This window comes from Labrus mixtus, chromosome 5, assembly GCF_963584025.1.
Source record: "Labrus mixtus chromosome 5, fLabMix1.1, whole genome shotgun sequence".
Lineage (NCBI taxonomy): Eukaryota > Metazoa > Chordata > Actinopteri > Labriformes > Labridae > Labrus > Labrus mixtus.
Genome location: NC_083616.1, coordinates 11,467,013 through 11,485,915, shown reverse-complemented (window position 1 = coordinate 11,485,915; position 18,903 = coordinate 11,467,013). Strand labels below are relative to the sequence as shown.

At 42.2% G+C, this 18,903-nt stretch overlaps 1 protein-coding gene across 5 annotated transcripts in view; it reads left to right on the top strand.

The window, feature by feature from the left end:
- tcf7l1b (transcription factor 7 like 1b) overlaps window positions 1-15,636 on the top strand; it is a 31,690-nt gene extending 16,054 nt beyond the window's left edge. Inside the window, exons 4-13 of one of the 5 annotated variants that reach the window (XM_061037800.1) lie at window positions 2,950-3,033; window positions 9,915-10,050; window positions 10,501-10,603; window positions 11,022-11,105; window positions 13,258-13,401; window positions 13,515-13,677; window positions 13,783-13,890; window positions 14,064-14,115; window positions 14,331-14,359; window positions 14,708-14,845. In XM_061037800.1, coding sequence (XP_060893783.1) covers window positions 2,950-3,033; window positions 9,915-10,050; window positions 10,501-10,603; window positions 11,022-11,105; window positions 13,258-13,401; window positions 13,515-13,677; window positions 13,783-13,890; window positions 14,064-14,115; window positions 14,331-14,350 — 894 coding nt within the window. In that variant the 3' untranslated portion in view covers window positions 14,351-14,359; window positions 14,708-14,845. Of the gene's footprint in view, window positions 1-2,949; window positions 3,034-9,914; window positions 10,051-10,500; window positions 10,604-11,021; window positions 11,106-13,257; window positions 13,402-13,514; window positions 13,678-13,782; window positions 13,891-14,063; window positions 14,116-14,330; window positions 14,360-14,707 lie in introns of all 5 variants that reach the window. The other 4 variants (XM_061037799.1, XM_061037798.1, XM_061037794.1 and 1 more) reach the window with 4 other exon arrangements.
- Window positions 15,637-18,903: the final 3,267 nt, after the last annotated feature.

Below are 18,903 nucleotides of genomic sequence, written 5' to 3'. Positions count from 1 at the left end.
GAAAATTTCAGCGGCATCACTGCCACCTTTGTCGCATCTGGGTCCTGTAAAAGTAGCACAATCTACTGAAGTCTATTCTGAGTGTTGGAGGCAGCAGGGAGGGCTGGAAGACAATTAGAGAGGGACGGAAATGGATCAGCTAAACTTCTCTTTGGTTTCTTCAGTACTCAGTCCGAGTGTATTTAGCAGAGCCCCCAGCTCCCAGGCTGAAGCAGACATTGCAACAGGCCCGACCATATGTCTGTATTTGTTTCCAATAAAATAAGGGCATGTGTAAAGCATTACAAAATGTCTTGCAGCTACATTGATATTAAACTACCTCCAGTTCAATCTTCTAAAAACAATGAATATGACTTAAGCCATGTCATAACTATTTGAATCTTCGAATTGAAGTACTGGCTCTCATTCAAACTTTTTCCTTACACTTCCCTTGTTTTTTTTTTTCACTGTAACACTGAGAAAGTTTCTGCAGAGCAGCATGGCCAACAATTCCTCGCCTTTTGTTTCCTGAAACACCTCGCAGACCAGAACACCCTCCCTCTCTCTCTTTCTCTCTCTCTATTTCTCGCTCTCATGTGTTAGCGAGCGTTGTGCTGCTAGCACCTAATGTGACAGTGAGCGGCTGGCATTACCTGGCTCTGTGTTTCAGGAAAGTGTGTGAACAGTTTTTCCACAGGGCACACCGGCAATTAAAAAGAAAAGTAGACGCTAAAAAAAAATAGCGCCTGGGGGCATGTTCCTCCGTCCTGGCAGAAGCTGTCAAAAAAGGGACGGATAGGATGGGAGAGCCGGGGTGGGCACAGCCGGGGCAAGACCAAACGCTCACAATAGCGCTTGTTTCATTTGTGGAAGGACTCATGATTGACACAGATTAGACAGAGAAAACTGCATTGTTTTGGATTTTCTCTCCGGAGAGCAGCATTCATTAGGCGCCCTGCACACAGCAGAGGAAAGTTTCAATAGGGAGCTAGCAGCCTCTAAAAGCAACTGCCTCCTGACAGTTGTATGGATTCGGGCCCATTAGTTGGAACCTGCGATTCAGCCCTGAGCAGTATAGTGAAAATGAAGAGGGCTGATGTCAACTCCAAGAATTCCCCCTCTTTTCGAAAGGGAAAAAGGGTCCCCTTCCCCCCTGCCTCGGCGCTCTGTTGGACCCCAGCTGTCAGGAAACAATACCCTCTGCCTGCTCCGACAAACTCATTCCTGAAAATGTTTTTTTTCCCTGCTTCCCTTCTCCCTTTCCCCCCTCCTACTATAATGTCTTTTCCATTTTTAACCCACAGCCATCCAAGCTTCCTTCCTCCATACAAACCCAGAGTGATGAATGAAGTTTTAAAAATCACAACCTGAATGCATGACTCCTCCAGTTTGCTTGTTTGTCATCATTTATCCTGCAGCAACTTTTGAATAGTAGACAAGGCTTTGCATATATTCTTTAACTGTGTCTCTCAGTCATTTTTTAAAAAAGTGTCAGGGACTATTTCTTGTCTTTTCCATTAGTCAGATGTTTGCTCTGGGCGGACGTCAGACTGTTTGTACACAGGAATTCATAAGGGCAGCGCTATGTAAATAAAAACCTTAGTATACGCTGTAGAATGATAACAGAGGATGCATGCTAAGGCTTTTGCAATAGCCTCTTAAAGGCTGAATTTATAACCCATAACACACTTCCGCACCCAAAAGGCATCTTAAATAAAGAACTACCCAACATGGGGCTGGATGAGCGTAACATAACCTATGGTATAAAACCTTTTTTTAATTAATTTGAAACTGCACCAGGGAGAAAAATCCACATGCATGACAAGCTGCAGTGTCCGGTATTTAAACTGATTCATAAACCAGATGGTCGAGCCGTGCTTTCAGAGCTCTGGCTTCATGCTATCTCCATTGCTTGAGGACAAAAAAAAAACATGCTCAGCTCGTTGTATCAAGCAGTAAATCATTGGAAAAAAAATTCCTGCAGTACACAGCTAACATGGCACAGCAGCAGTAGGAATATGTTGGAAATCTTTGCAAAGTGTGAGAATAAAAGAGGCTAAACAAACATTTGCACAACCCTTTCTGATAACTTTAATACCTATGTGGAGAAATAGTATATCTAAAAGTGGGAGGGGGCTATTTTGCTGGTCAAAAGGCCAAACCAATTGAGACGGACTGACAGGAGTTAGCGTTGAATTTGCTGCTCTGTACATGCAGCTTCCTTCCAGCTGTCTCTTCCCACCCGCTCGACGATGGGCGCCCACAGCTGGCCTCTTGTTTTTCCTTGACAAACGGCAATTTCACAGTCGTCCACCAGTCCGCTGTGTTCACATCGCTCTGCCTGCTCTTCCCTGTGCCAAAACTCACTGTCTGACTCCAGCGGTAATGTGGGTCTCGTACAGGTGTCTGCTGCAGACCTCTGCGGGCTTGACAACGTTCATACCACTGTTACACACTGCAGGAAAAGTTTCAGTCCTCACTGCATAGTAACGGTAAAGTTATAGAATCAGAATGAGAGGATTTCAAAATAAGAGTCGGAGTGTCAGTTTTTTATTCTGTGTATTGGACATTCCTTTCAATGCATTTTGTTAAAATTTTGTATTCATGTATTGGTTTGTTAGGTGGTGGGGGGGGTGGGGTTAATTTCACATAAAACAGACTGAAATACTAAAACCTCTAAATGACCTAAAAATGCAAATGGAACAAAAGGGAGTAAGACTTGTTCTTAATATGATTTTCAATGCTTGCAGCATCAGTGTCAGATGAGTTGAGTCACACAAAGCAGACCAGAAATGTCTTTATTAAAATGTTGACAGCAAAGATCTACAGAGTGACTTACATTATATTGGTTTGTCAACAGGGATCGCCAAGGTTGACACAAGCCATCACTTCTTTACAATAGCTTTGAGTCTGAATGTTTTTTTGTTTCCGTTTTTATCTAAAGATTCTTTATTTTCCTCTCACCCACAGTACCTGCAGATGAAATGGCCTATTCTGGATGTCCCTGGATCTGCAGGATTGAAAGACTCCCGTTCTCCTACACCAGGACATTTAGTAAGTAGATACTGCTGGAAAAACAAATCCATCAAAAAAACGTCTCTTTTTTTACAAGATCAAGCCAAAAAAAACAAACTGTGATTACATCTTCAAAGCAAACAGTAAGGATCAAATATGGAGGCAGAAAGGTTTGAAAACACGATTTGTATTTTTGAAGAAGTGAAAGAAGTTATGTCAAATTTCAAAAACACAAAATAAGTTCAATCTTGAGCTTAATCAATTCATGACTGAGAACACCAACAGTGTCCCAGCCTCCCCATCCTTATTTTGTCACACTAATAGGATGTTTCCTCCCGGCTGTTTCCTACGGGACATTCATCTAATTATCAAACAAATCATGTAAACTTATTGGGGGAAACCGTTTAGTGGAAACTGTATAAGGGCATTAATCAAGAGATCACCATACTGCAGTTATTCACTATAATGAGTTCATTGTGCTCATGTAAATATTCTGGTTCCCATCCATCCATGTACATCTTTTTACCCACACACAGGCCCCGCAGCACCCACAGGCTGAACTGCTGATCAGCATGTCTGTCTTTAGCACTATAACTCAGTCTCTGTCGTAAATCTCTCAAGTTTGAACCGCCTCGTCGTTCCTGAACTTTCCCACACAGGTGTGAAGTAGTCATCAGGGTGTCTCACTCCAGTTAGACAATGCGGGGCCTCAGCAGACCTGTTTGGTTTGTGGGTTTTTTTTTTGCTGAGGGATGTGTGTGTTCAGGATTGAAAACATTGGACAACATAAATCCCAGAGAGTTAATCTAACATCTCACCTGTTCGATTGTATGAGGGCGCTTTCTGGCCCAGGAAGCCTGCATGTTTAGCAGGAAAAAAAACACTATCCCTACACTTCAGTAAAAAAAAAGTGCTGTTGTGTCTCAGCTGCTTGACCTTACATATCCTGGCTAGACGTGCTTTCTGAGCTTGTGGTTGATTTGCTGGATCACATAATCGCAGTGATGCACATGACAACGTCTTCATTGAGTGCAGTCAAAGGGAACTTGTTGTTAAGGGGACTGAGTTTGCTCATGGGAATCCAGGACTGACTTAAGGCTCAATAGAACCAATTAAAGATATTTTATTAGAATAAATGCTGACCTGTCGCTGACCCTGCTGATACAAAGCAGCTACTGTTTGCAGACTTGTTGCAGAAAACTCCCTCGAAGTAATACAGCGAACGTGTTACACTAAAGAGCTGTGAGGCAGAATTGAGAGAAAAGGTCAAAAGAATGAGTGCAATATTAACAGTTGGATTTAAAGGAAATGAAAGCACGTCGACTGAGGTTACGTTTTCTGCTTTCTGTCCGTTCCTTTATTGGTTGCTCCTACTTTTCTTGTGTGTCTTTGCTTTTCTGTTGGTGGTCGGCCCTTATGTCTTTTTTGATATCATCACACCAGAAACGAAGAGGATCAAGCCGTATTCTTACAGAAATGTTGTTCGGATAAATAACTTCACTCTGGTTTCCTTAAATATTTCCTTTTTTTTTAATTTTGAAAGGACTTTACCTGAATGCACTTTAAATCCTTTATATTGGCTCATTTACATAGTTGTTAGCACACAAAGACGCTTCTTTGTGTCATGATTTTAAATTAAAATCAACCATTTTACTTTCAAATGGAGAAAAGAGCTGAATTGCACAGCTGTAGTGAAGGCAGGCACAGTCCAAACACCCCAAATGAAACACCCTTAGTTGCAGAAAAAGACTATGGTTACTTTATTTGGTTGAAGTTACTTTTCCATCTTTGAAAGTTCATTGAGAGTAACAGCTTTCAGTATGTAAACTAAAGGAGGAAGTTGCCATGCTTGATCTGCTGACCTGTGGTAGAGGGTCATTTGATGTGTGCTGGGAAGCTCTAATAGCAGGCACAGTGAACCCTGGTGCACAGAGGATAGAGAGCGAAATACCCTGCTGTGGCCTTACCCCCCACTCTGGGCCAGGAGCCCACATGCCCCTCTGCTGTGCTGCTGCTGACAGGGAGCCAGGCTGATTATGTGCTCATTACTTCAGCCGAGGAGGAGAGAGAGAGAGAGAGAGAGTGGGAGGGGAGCAGCAAGCTGGCTCCCCAGGCCTGCAGGCTCCCCAGGTCCCCACACTGCACTAATGAGAGCAGGGGGAGCGGATGGGCACACACGGGGGGCCAGGGATTACTGCCCAGGGCCAAGAGGAGCCACAGAGAGAGAGACCAGAGGACGGGAGACACCAGCAGGGACTCCTGCTGCAGACCCGTGCTCCTGCAGTCATTCTGCACGCATATGTTAAATCTGACAGTGTTGTTTTGTTTTTCTGATGGTCTGGCACGGTTTGGAATATCTGTCAGGTCCTGCTTGTAGCCACATGTATGTCTTATATCTTACATACAATGTCAACTGTGCTTGATGTTAGCTGACTGATTACAGTCTATTCATTCAAAGACCTGCACAGCGAGCAGCTCTGCAGATTAATAGCCTTCCATTAGCGAGCTGCCACTTAAAACAATGTTATTTAGATTTTTCTGGAATGATAGCATCTCACATTCCTACATCTAGCTGCAGAGATGATGTAATAATACAGTGGATAAAAATTGCTTTGACATCACTAGTAATTTTGGCAACAAGCTAAGTGCATGTAAAATAAAAATCAGAGTATTGAGCAGGTAGAAAGTCCAGGCAAAGACCAATGGTGTCACTGTGCAGATTGGGTCCATAAGGCCTGTATGCTAATCATAGCCCACTCTGGCCTGGGATCCTCAATTATTCAACACACAGGTTTGTTTAACATTCATTAGGTACTGCTTTTTGCTAGTAAGGGTGGTGGTGTGGTGGTGGGAGGACTGGGAAGATGCTTCCTGTGAACGCACCACAACAAACCATATATACACACACAGAACACACACATGTCCACCCCTGTATAAGCTCCAGTGTTCAGAGGTCTGCCTCTTCATGAATTATACATCAAAGAGGCTGCAGGGCCTGGTGATACAGTACAGGAACCTGTCAGAACATCAGGAGTGACCGAGCTGGACCAGAGAGGAGAGGAGAGGAGAGGAGAGGAGAGGAGAGGAGAGGAGAGGAGAGGAGGAGAGGAGAGGAGAGGACAGGAGAGGAGAGGAGAGGAGAGGACAGGAGAGGAGAGGAGAGGAGAGGAGACAGGGCAAGAGATAAGAGCTAACTTAAGGGAAATATATTTGAGGAGAGGAAGGGAAAGATGACAAAAAAGGAAAGGAAAGCAAATTAAAAGTGAGTCAATGGAAGTGAATTTTGTGAAGGTGTCTCTGCTATTTGAACCTTGTGCTTTACATGCTCATCTTCAACGACACAACGACTCACACTCATCAACACTCTCTTCATAATGATGTCAGGGCAGAATTCTTACTTTTTTCATTGACTCGTCATTTCTCCCTCAACTCTTATGTGTCATTATTTTACACTGCCCAGTATGGTTAGTCAGGATCACACCAAGCTGTGACTTTTAAATGAGGTCGAACTGACCGAAGCTACCGTCCATCTGTCACTTACTGATCAGATCAGGGCTCAAATATGTGCTGATGTTCCCTCACAGGTGCAGAAGAAAAGCTCTCTTTGTTTCAGTGTTGTGTTTATGTCTGGGCTAATCAAGGCACAGAGGGACCTGGTCCTGTCAGCGTGTCATAAGTCACTTACTCACCAGGCTGTTTAAGTGAATTCAAGTGTTCAGGTCTGGAGGAGCATTCCTGACATACCTTTTTGTCCTTCTGCTTGTGCAATCTTCAACTCTCCGATTCCATTCGACAGTTTAAGTAGAGATATTAATCAAACAAAAGGTGAGATATGAATTGAAAATGTGCTGTTTTCTATTTCTCTCAGTGCGAAACATGTGCTCGCTCTCGACCCATATTCCGTCGACAGACCTTTGACTGGGAGTCCGGAGAGATTTTCTCGTTTTGCATTAGGCAGTGAACAACCGGGATCCATCATGAAATCAAAGGCTTTGAGAGCACTGAACTGAATACTGATCTGAGGTCTGCAGTCCTGCTGGGCCTCTGCAGGAAAGAGATCCTCTTCAGAAATGGTATAAGGAACAAGAGCTTTGATACCGGGCAAACTCTCAAACGTACACATTTAGGATCAAGAAGCGTGCGTGATACTATAAAAGATACCAGATAATAATGTTGATTTATTTGTGTCCATTTTCAATTATTTATCAACACTCCAGAGCTCAGTGAGATATGACCGTATTTGTGTCCACAAATTGAGACTTTTGCTGATTTACTTATTGACCCCCAGGGACACTAGCTCTGGTAATATGACGCCGCTTTCTGCTTTTGTATTATTTCAAGCTGGAATATTACAGACATTGACCTTTTCAGAGGCGTTGACCAGACGTAAAGCTCACGTTGTCTGTGATGAATGGCATACTTTTTGGAGCCGTTGATTTTAAAGACATACGACACGGTCAGTTCCCCTCTCTCTCTCTCACGTCCGCTTCCTGTTGGCGTTGACAAACAAGGCTTGGATTTCTCAGCATGCCAGGCATTCTTTTCAGCCTGTCTTTCCTGGAGTTTTGAAAGGCCTCTGAGCCTCCCACCCAGAATCACCGAGCATAAAGACACACAAAGCTGCGGGGTTATTCAGTTTGTTCTAAGCTCTCTTCCCCATCGGCTGTTTGCCTAGTAATTCAATTCAGATGTGCAGGATCCAAAAACATGTTTGCTTGAATGAAATCCACCCCTCCACCCACATTGACCAAGGACTGTGCTTTTCTTAGCGCCGTTCCAAGTTGGACAGCCAGACGAGGTGCTGCCACCTCGGCCTTTTTACTCTCAAACCCTCTTTACAGACAGACATCTTTTCTCTGCACCCTTTCCTGTATTTCTTACCCTTTAAACCTCCTCTTGCTATGTCTAATCTCTCTTAAACCTGCTCTGGGTGTTTTCACTTGCTAGCTGAGAGTTATGCATGGCTGCAGACATGTTTGCAATAAGCCCTTCTATGTTGAGAGCATGATTTCTGTCTGTGGATGGAGATACCATCTGGTTCCAGGTTGCCCCTTATCTGTCCTATCACGTAGATGTTGTTTATATTTAAAACACGGCTCATGTTCCTTGTGGTTTCCTTATTACACTCATGAAACCAGACGTATGAAGCTGTCATGGGCCTCAGGAATATAACCCCCACACATGAGGCGGGGTGAAAGAAGGCATTGATACATGAATGTTTAGTTTAAAGTCATGATTTTACAAAACCACATGTTATATTTGAGAGGTCTGGAGAACTTTTTAGATTTTTGATTTGTTTTATGATGATAAAATATGATTTAATTCTCAAATGTTCCCATTAAAAAGAGGAATTTTTCTGGATGAATTAGCCATCTTTATTCCTAACGGACAAATTCTGGCAGGTTGGAAAAAGATCAGGATAGTTTTGCACATGTGCAACCTGCAAACTCCATTTTTCTTCATATTCTGGTGCCATAGTCATAACTAGTGCCTTCAAACTTAGAAATATGTTTAGAGCGCAGGATTGGTGTATTCCAGGATATGAATAATTAATAGAGATCATTTTAAATTCTCACTGAAGTGCTTCCCAAAATGTGTTGGCACCCAGGTCTAGAGGTCTCGAGCAGCCCTCACAATATAGGGAAAACTCAGGCATATTGTACACCAAGTCGAACAACAAAGCACAACTCAAATATACATGACATGAGGGACCTGGGATTTCAAACCCAGCAAGTCAACACTATTTCTGCCATGAAGCTTTATCAAAGCCTTTTCTGTGCTGCTGCGTTGAATTGTGTTCTCTGCACATCTTCACACGCTTTGACCTCGTATGCTCCGAGTCTGGATAAACCAAGAGAGCAAAGTGATCTTAATATAGCCATGTTTAACACCGGTAAATATTTTCCTCACTCCATCTGGCATTAGCAGAATCAAAGCGTGCTTTAAACCAGGGAGAACCAATTTGCTAAAGATTTAAAAAGGAGGAAAAGGTTGGACTTCATTTTTTTTTAAGTGGCAGGAAAAGAAGGTAAGATTTGGAACAATTCTGAGCAGCATGAAGCAGGAGAGTGTACAGAAGTCTCAATACAAACCTTGTTCCCGAGCAGACCACATTGGAGAGAGACGAGGGTTGAGGAGGGGGTTGGGTAGGGATATTGAAGAAAGGTTAGCCTAGAGGAACAAGACTCCTTTCTCCCCCCAGCCCCCCCCCCATCCCTTGACCCTCCTATGTGACAAGTCGAGCCAACAAGTGCTCCATTCAGCGCGGCAGCCGGGGGAAATGACTATGAGGCTGTGTGAGGCCTAGTGAAAGTTGGTTATTATTATTATTATTATTATTATTATTATCATTGTCTTTACCATCATCATCATAGACACAATTCATCTAAAACTGTAAAGAAAGTCAAGTGTCTTTAGTGTCTTATAACATGCCAGTTGAATCCACCTCTGGGTGTCAGACAGAGTGGGAGATGATGTCTCCTCTTGTTTATGGCTGCTCAGTTTGCCATAGTGTGATTTTGTTTGTTTGTGGCTCGCTGGTGTGACTTTTGGACTCGGTGGCACCGTTGTTTTTCTTGTTGGATTGAACAAACAGTTCTCTCCTCTGCTAAATGGCCGTAATGGTCTTGGCATGTGTCTGCACAGCCTTTTTTAGTGTTGCTTGGTGCTGGTCCAGATTGCATCACAGGGCCGGTCACATGCACAGACTGTGATGTTTACCGTGGAGGGCATTCAGTCATGATGGCCTGTTTACTGCCCTGCATTTCTCCTCTACAATGACCCACATATATCTTGTGCACAGATACATACTTTGATTGATCGCTCTGCTTTGAATGTTGTAAGATACTTGTTGCACATTGGTCTCTTCCTGCTCATTCATTTACGTTCTTTCTTCTGTTCCTTTTCTTTTTCACCAACAGTCCAATAAAGTCCCCGTGGTGCAGCACGCCCATCACGTGCACCCGCTGACACCCCTCATCACGTACAGCAATGAACACTTCTCCCCCGGCACGCCACCATCACACCTCTCCCCGGAGATCCTCGACCCAAAGACAGGTAAAGATTTAGAGCTGGACTTTACAAAAGCTCTTAAAGTGATATTCAACATGAAAACAGTTATCAGTGCAAAAAAATGATATGGTCAAATGTCAAGTACAGCATTCAGGTAATTCAAATAGTAGCCACTTATCACCATGTTAGAAAAAGTATACAAAGGGACACTCACCCATGAGTTTCACAAGATTTAGAAAAAAAAGTGTGGATAAAAATGTGTTTTTTCCTTCTCCCCCTTGTAACATGGTTACTATTCAAATCAGCAAAATGAATTAACCATGGCTGCTAAACTAGCTTTGAAACACACACTCATAGCATAGGATTTAAGTATAGCTTGACAATAATAGCAAAGATAACAGCACATCTTGACAGAGCAGTTCCATGTTTTTCTTTGCATGTGTTGAAATGTGCTTCATTTTAAAAGCTGGTTTCCTTTGTCTGTGGCACCCGCAGGTATCCCTCGGACACCTCACCCATCGGAGCTCTCTCCATACTATCCCCTGTCTCCTGGTGCTGTCGGCTCCATCGCACACCCTCTGGGCTGGCTCATGCCACAGTAAGTTAATTTAATTCACAGTTGTCAATTATTATTATTAACGATTTTGTTGGAAAAAGAAACAAACAAAATATTGCAACCTCACTTGCACGTAAATTACTTATGTCATCCAATCAGTGTTGTTTTTTCAGTGATTGACCTCAGGTAACTGCTTGTTAGATTATAGAAAATAATAATTTTGAATAATCTCAACTAAAATGTGAAAAGGAGGATATTTTTTTAATTCTATCAAACTACATGTACATAAAGGCAAACAAATGCATATACATCATATACATGTTGACAACACGGTTACACAAGCAGGGGATTTGAGTTGATGAGTAGAGGATTAGGGCTTGTAGGTTTGATTCACCTCATACAGCAGCTGTCACTCACTCCGTCTCCCTCTGCCCCCCCCCTCTCTCCCTCCGTCTCTCAGGCAGGGTCAGCACATGTACTCCATCCCTCCGGGAGGATTCCGTCACCCCTATCCAGCGCTAGCCATGAATGCATCCATGTCCAGGTGAGCGGATTAAGTTCAGTAACACCCTGACTCTCCCAAAGGGTGACACACAATATCTGCTTATTTATGTCATGCTGTAATTCAATTTCTGCTCTTTTCTTGCCTTTTTAAACCCTAGGTGGTTAAGTGAATGGCCTGTATGCAGGTTTAAACTTCTGTTTTTGACATTGATAAACATTTTAGGCATTATTAGTCAGAACAGCTTTTTTTTTACATTTCTGTCAAACATTATCAGGTCATCGACTATCAGCAGTGTCTAAGTCTACCGCTCAAAAGTACAGCTTCTTAAATAGAGAGAGCACACTATTAGCATTCAGAACTTTGCTCCTGTCTTTTCTCCCCAAGATAAACTTTTGTGGTCAGGCCAATGATCTCAGCCCCACACACACACACACACACACACACACACACACACACACACACACACACACACACACACACACACACACACACACACACACACACACACACACACACACACACACACACACACACACACACACACATACATACACACACATACACAGTGCAGAGATGAAAGGGCTGAGAATCGATTAGGCCTAATCAAAGCTCATCTGAACCTACAAGTCCCATCAGACTTAACTCTCTCGCCTTCTTTCCAAATAGAAAAGATTTGTAGCGAGCCTTCCGCTGTTGGCATGAGAGGAAATATTCAGAAGGTTCTGTGAGATCAATAGCAGGTGTAGCTCCATCCTGCGACGGACTCTACGACCATGAACATACGTACATGATCATAGCTCCTTTTTCTTTTTAAACTATTCAATGCATCCAATTAAGTGCATGCCAGATATGACATCAATCGGAATATTGTCATGGCTAACAGCAGGCAATGTAACACAAAAAGAAAGCTTCAGTTGGGTAGCACTCCATGTACGGAGGCTGTAGTCCTCCAAAGCTGGAGACCCGTGTTCTAGTCCAAACTCTGGCTCCTTTCCCGCATGACATTACCTCTCTCTTGCTCTTGCTCTCAATTTCTTACTCTATCCCCTGTCCTATCTAATTAAAGGCAAAAAACCCTAAAATAAATCTTTAAAAAAACAAACAAAAGTAGCTGCTTTATTTCTGACAATTATGTGGTTAACAGCCTGAATACGATATGACTTAAATACTAGAGAAATAAGAGAAGGAAATATTATAGCAAAAACATGGTTTGGATACATAAGACTCCATTACATGAATGCTGATGGGAGCTTTGTTTATCAAAATGTGGAGCCTGAAATTGTGCCATCACTTGGAGCCGCATTCAGTTACTCATCAGGGACTAAGCTGGATGTTTACAGATATAGTTGCTTTAGGTTCAATACCAAGGGATTGGTATGGCCCCTCCTTGTTTATACAACATGAATTATTGAGTGTTGTAAAGGAGGAGGGAAAAAAGGCAAATATCGGTTCTAAATTGCAGATGTTTAATCAGACTTTTTGTAGTTCCACTATTTGTTAAAGTTTCAGTTTCTATTCAGTGAGATCAAAACAAGGTATATTTCTGTCTCAGGACACGCATGGTTGTGTTTGATGATTAAAGCAGTCAGAAGATTTCTGTAAAGAAGTAAACACTTGAGTGTAAAATGAGGTAAAACAGATGACTGGACTCACCTCATGTGAGTACAAGGCCATATTGTGCCTTCTGTCTCATGACAGTGTGTGATAGTTTCAGATTGAGAGTTATTTTCCGTTCACTCCAGTGTGTGATAGAGGCATATGGAGCCTAATTTCCCACATTGTTCATGACAACGCTCCTTTGTATTAATAATTGGAAGTAGAGAGAGAGACACTTTGTGAAGGTGTTCTTTTGGACGGCCGTCAGAAAGCTCTCCGCGGTCAGGATCGTGGTTAGGAAAGTGGTTTCAGGTGTCACGGCCATGCTATCACCATGGTAACAACACACTCAACTTTTTCTCCAGCCATAGCTGAATAAAAGAGCTTTTGTAAAAGTCTTTATTTGAACAAAAAGCAAGCATTTCCCTCATTGTACGAGTGTGAATTTAGTCTAGACGGATGCAGCAGGCACATCGAGTTTTACCCTCAGGGCAAGGCAGGGCAGCTGTGTGCAAAGTTAGTTGAACTTTGTCAGGTTAATAGACGTTCACTGAAAAAACAGACTTTTAAAAGTTGCTTTCTTTTGCCCCCTCAGTTTGGTGTCCAGCCGCTTCTCCCCTCACATGGTGACTCCGCCTCCTCACAGCCTCCACCAGACCGGCATTCCCCATCCTGCTATCGTCTCCCCGGCCATCAAACAGGAGCCCAGCGGTGACAACATAAGCCCCTCAATGCATGCGTAAGAACAACTAAAATGGTGTATCAAAATGCGCACAATACTCCTTCTTGTGTGCTGTAATCCACCCTCACTTTTCACACTTATTAACAGTATCTAATTCTGTGTCCGATTAGCAGGAAATCCCCCGTTCCGCCAAAGAAAGAAGAAGACAGGAGGCCTCATATCAAGAAACCTCTGAATGCTTTCATGCTGTACATGAAGGAGATGAGAGCCAAAGTAGTGGCAGAGTGCACTCTGAAAGAGAGCGCCGCCATCAACCAGATTCTGGGAAGACGGGTAAGTGGCAGTGACACAGATGTGCCTTTGAGTCTACAATACACTCAGATATATGTGTGCATGTGTGCCTAACAATCCTTTGATGTCCTCTTTCTGTGTCCACAGTGGCATTCCCTGTCGAGAGAGGAACAAGCCAAATACTACGAGCTAGCCAGAAAAGAGCGGCAACTGCACTCCCAGCTCTATCCAGGATGGTCAGCAAGAGACAACTACGTGAGTAACACTTCCATCATCAGCTCTTTTATAAATAAGGAGAGGAAGTGAGTTAAAACTCTCTTGTTCTCTATAGAATCAGCCAAATATGATTGCAACACTTAAAAAAAAAAAGAGGGTTTTTACTTTCACTTTGTGTAACAATTTTTAACAACATTGTGTTATCTGTGCAGGGAAAGCGGAAAAAGAGGAAGAGAGATAATAAACCCGACTCCAAACCAGAAGGTAAGAGGCCCTTTCCTTTTGACCACTTCTATTTATTTTACAAACTGCTCAAAGAGAGAGAAACTGTTTAAACTACACTGAGAGCTTTATTTTCCTCTGCAAACTTTGGCCCTGCACCTTTATTCTGTTATTTTTATCAACCGTTTTCTGCACGCATTCTTTCCCTAACATACACTTACTAACTTCTTTCCCTGCTTCTGTACTCTGACAAGCAGCTTATGAGGTTCAGTGCTAATAGTGGCAGGTATGTGTGTTGGGTTGCGACAGAGAGAACATGGTAATCCGCCAAAACAAAGAGAACGTTCCACACTTCAATGCACGTTTTAATGTAGTGTGTCGTGTTTTTTTTTTTTTTTTTTGCACCGTGAATGCATACCATCTGAATCTGTCAAACATTCTGTTTCCCTTTCCCTGTTGTACTGTGAGTCCAAGTTGATTTTAACACGGTGTGTTTCACAGCTTTCACCACCTTTGTCTTCACCGTTTTAATAATCACTCGCTCACTTCTGTCATCAAGCAGCATTGAGGGACATGAACCAGATTTGTAGCCGGCAGCAGATCCATAATTCAGCTTCTTCTCTTCTCCTTTCAGACTTCTCCATCAGAAGCAAGAAGCAGTGCGTGCAGTACCTGCCCTCGGAGAAGATGTGTGACAGCCCCGCATCGTCTCACGGCAGCATGCTGGACTCCCCAGCCACTCCCTCTGCCGCTCTGGCCTCCCCTGCTGCTCCCGCTGCCACACACTCGGAGCAGGCTCAGCCGCTATCGCTCACCACCAAACCAGAGGGACGCATGCACTATCACTTCTCCCTACCTGGGAAAGCATCTGGATCCACATCCTCCTCTTCCTCCTCCTCCTCCTCCTCATCCCAACCTGCCATATCCATCCCCATTGGTACTTCAGGTAGCCATTCGACTACTCCCATCCTCAGCCGGCCGATCCCCTTCACCTCCCTGCATCACTCCATGCTTTCCCCGCCTTCTCCCTTCCATCAGGCTGCCCTTCACTCCCATCATGCCTTGTTCCAGTCACAGCCGCTCTCCCTGGTTACCAAACAAAGCGAATGAATCCACAAAGGCAATTTTTCTCTCATTTAATGTGCTGTATATTGCTTTTCTTTTACATAGGTATTAGAACAAGTTTTTTTTTCTAAATAATGAAAAGGAAGAAATATTATTGGTCAATATTTGACTGTCTCCTTTTCTACATCTCTCAATGAAAAACAAAAATGTATTTTTTGTAAAGTTTACTGCAGAACTGGTTTCTTTTTTTTTTGATGCATTTATCCAATGAACTTCTTGTATAAAAGAACAAATGTACATAACGTTTCTTTATAAAAAAAACAAAAAGGAACAAAAACCTTCTTTTTAGCCAACACCCCTAATTAATGTTAGTATTAAGTTGAAGTCATAGAAATGGCCAATAATTGCAGCCCGCCTTTCCAATTCACGAGTGTGTGTCCTTCTTTGACATGTTAAATAAACATTTGAATTGTTTCGTAAAAAAAAAAAAAATGTCTCTTTTTGTCCTTTAACCATATATTCATCATTTCACAAGAAAAGGTTTCTTTAACAAGGTGATGTGGTCAAGTTTAATGTTCTCATAATAGTGGCCGAAGTGCAAAACAAAAAGGCTGACTGCCTTTTGTAGGAGTTGGGCAGAAGATTAAATGAGCCCTATAATGTATTACAGCCACACACACACACACACACACACACACACACACACACACACACATAGAGTAAGTCTACAACACACCTGCCGTTTTTTAAATCTAGAGTTGTGCTTCAGTTCTTAACAGGGATCATCATTATAAAAAACCTTGCTGATGGTGGCAGATTTTAATGTTTAATAAAGCAGAATTAGGCTAACCACAGTGGAAAATGAGCTCCTGATCCAGGGGTATCAAAATGTGAAGCCCAAAATAAACACAAAAATAACAACAGACATATGCTCCTTCTCCGAGTGCAGCGTCCCACAACAATGACAGAAAAGCAGGTCACCCTCGTCCCCGCATGCCGAACCCTGCTCAGGTTCCCTGTTCCTCTCACACTTTTTACTGCATCTTTATTCACCGTTTGGCACGCGGCGTAGGCTTTAATTAACTCAGAGGTAATGGGATGGAGCCCCTGGGACCTCATTAGGCATTTCAATTAGTGAAAAATACACAAGGTAGGTTACAGTTTTTGGTGGCTTTGGAGATGAGGAGTTGTGCCAGGGATGGACCAATTATGTCAGGGCAGGTGGGGGCGGCATGGAAGAGCCCACTGAGCCCCCCCACCACTCCCCACCCCCCACCACCACCACCACCACCACCACCACCACCACCACCACCATCAAGTGACTGGAAAATGTTACTTTTCAATTTCCAGTCATTACGTGGATTTTAGCAATTAATGCTAACTTACAACATCAGTAATACACAATACCAACAGAGAATTATTTGTTAGTTGACCCTAATCTTGATTTTATATGCCCTGTAATTACTTATCTAAGAATCTACTAAGAATAAACAGAATTCTTTTTTTAATCATTAAAAGTACATTTTCATCTGAGCTGATAAAACAGAACAAGCTCTCTTCCAAACAGGTGAACTAAGAAGGTGTTCATCGACCTGTCCCTTCTTCCCAACCAGGCGACCTTGACTTCTTTGAAAGGCACCTTTGAATAAAATGTATCATTATTATTATTAACTATGTTTAAAAAAATCCTTAGCCATAATACTACTTGTTTGTTGATCTATAGCTGACATCATTCCCGGCACAAACCACACCTTTCCTGCTGCCACCGCTGCAGAATTCACTGATCGGTCAGAGAAATTAGAGGTAACGAGTTGTCAGCAGAGCCAGAAAATCTGCCTCCTCGAGGCCAAACATCTCCAGCAATGTTCGACTCTCCTCAGACAAGAGTCTTATTATAAAACTGAGTCCCCGAGTGACTTCACATGTGCTGCCTGAAGGTGTTTCTTTCATTAAATACACTTCCCTGTCTGGGACTGCTTATTATCTCGCATGAGTGTCATTATATTGAAGGACATCTCATGAAATCAGCAAATTATGACTGATATGACAAAACTGACATTAAACCCATCATTAGCTAAATAACTCTTTGAATAAGAACAAGTATTGGCATTGAGAGGCTCGATTTTTACATTTTAAGCCACGTTTGTAGACTGAATATGTTATTACATGTTAAAGATATATTTTATTGTCTTGTCTCGTGTGTTTTAGGAAACTAATATTAAGTATTTTCATGTCCAGTTTTATGTGCCTAAATATATATCTTTGTTTAGAGTTAGATGTGGTCTATCTATCTATCTATCTATCTATCTATCATAAACACTGTGTTATCTTCAAATTCCCATGCTTCCCTCAAAGTGTAATACCTCGCTGTTTATCTCCAATAACGTGCCTGGTTGCTGCTCCACTCAACATCTGCCATGTAAGCACGAGGTCAGATTTAATACATGTTAATTTTTGCTCATTAAATTCTTCCAATCTCTTGCCAAGGTTCTTTTTTGGGCCTTCCTTTGATCTTGAATTTATTCCAGGTTAACCCTTAGGTAGTTCTCAGGCGTAGTAATTCTCCAAGAGCTGTCATGTGATGTGAAAAATATATAAAGGACAATTTTAAGTAAAACCACAGAATAAAACAAGAGTTAAGCCTTAAAAGACACAAGAACACAGGCTGACTCTGATATGTTCAAGTCATTGTGTTTGCCACATTGAGAAGACTATGTCAAACTCAGCAGAAAAGGCTGAACCATGTGTCTTCCATTGACTCATGACCTTATATTCCCATTAATAACAGGATGCATTGTTTCTTCACATGTGGTTTCCCAGTTAAATTAATTGATTGTTTCAGTAACATTCAGTGAGCTTAGCAACACTCAGCTGGGGCCTTTGTGTGGATAGGTATGGCTGCTGTGAGCTTAAGAACCTCCTTAATGTATTATTCATACCCGTTTGACCTTAAAGACGGAAATGCAAATGATGTTCAAGAATGAGAGGGATCATCGGACTTTTCAAATGTCAAATAGCCTGCCACAATTAAGACATATTCATTACAAGAACCCACAGGTGCTCTGCACCCAGCTGAGATGTTAAACACCTCCAATTAACATTTTCATGATTATCTTATCTTGTAACTGCTGCACGTCTGCCACTGTCTCTCCTATGAAACTGTTAAATATTACTTATGATGCTCAGCTGTATATATGGTGACTTTACACTTACTATTTTACTTCCCAATTTCAAATACTTTTTACATTTGTGTATGCCTTGAAGTAATTTTAGGTTTACTTTGATCATGTACTCATCACATGTACTTAACTGGTGTCATGATGTGCTCCTGTCACAGTTTATAAAATTTGCTCTAGATGTCAATACTGCCATCTGCTGATAAGGTGATATACTGACACCACTATCGCATATCGACCATCATACCAGTACCTGACCTGCAGGTGGCAGTAATTACACAAATGTATTATCATTCCCCTTCTGTGCTGGATCAACAGGAAAAAAAATACCTGGTAAAATTGAACTTTTCAGTAGAAAATTATATCCTTATAAATTGATATCAGACGAGTATACTCAGGGATTTAACAAAAGGTGGCTGTATTACCTTCACATAAAGTCGAATCCATCATAATCCTGCCTAAGTAGGCTATTTAATTTTCACACATGCTATTCCTATTTAAAAATAATAATGCAATGGTGAAAGTCAATAGCCTATATAGAGCTCAAGTCAACGGCCTAAAATGTGCGAACGTGCAAAACTAAAACAGT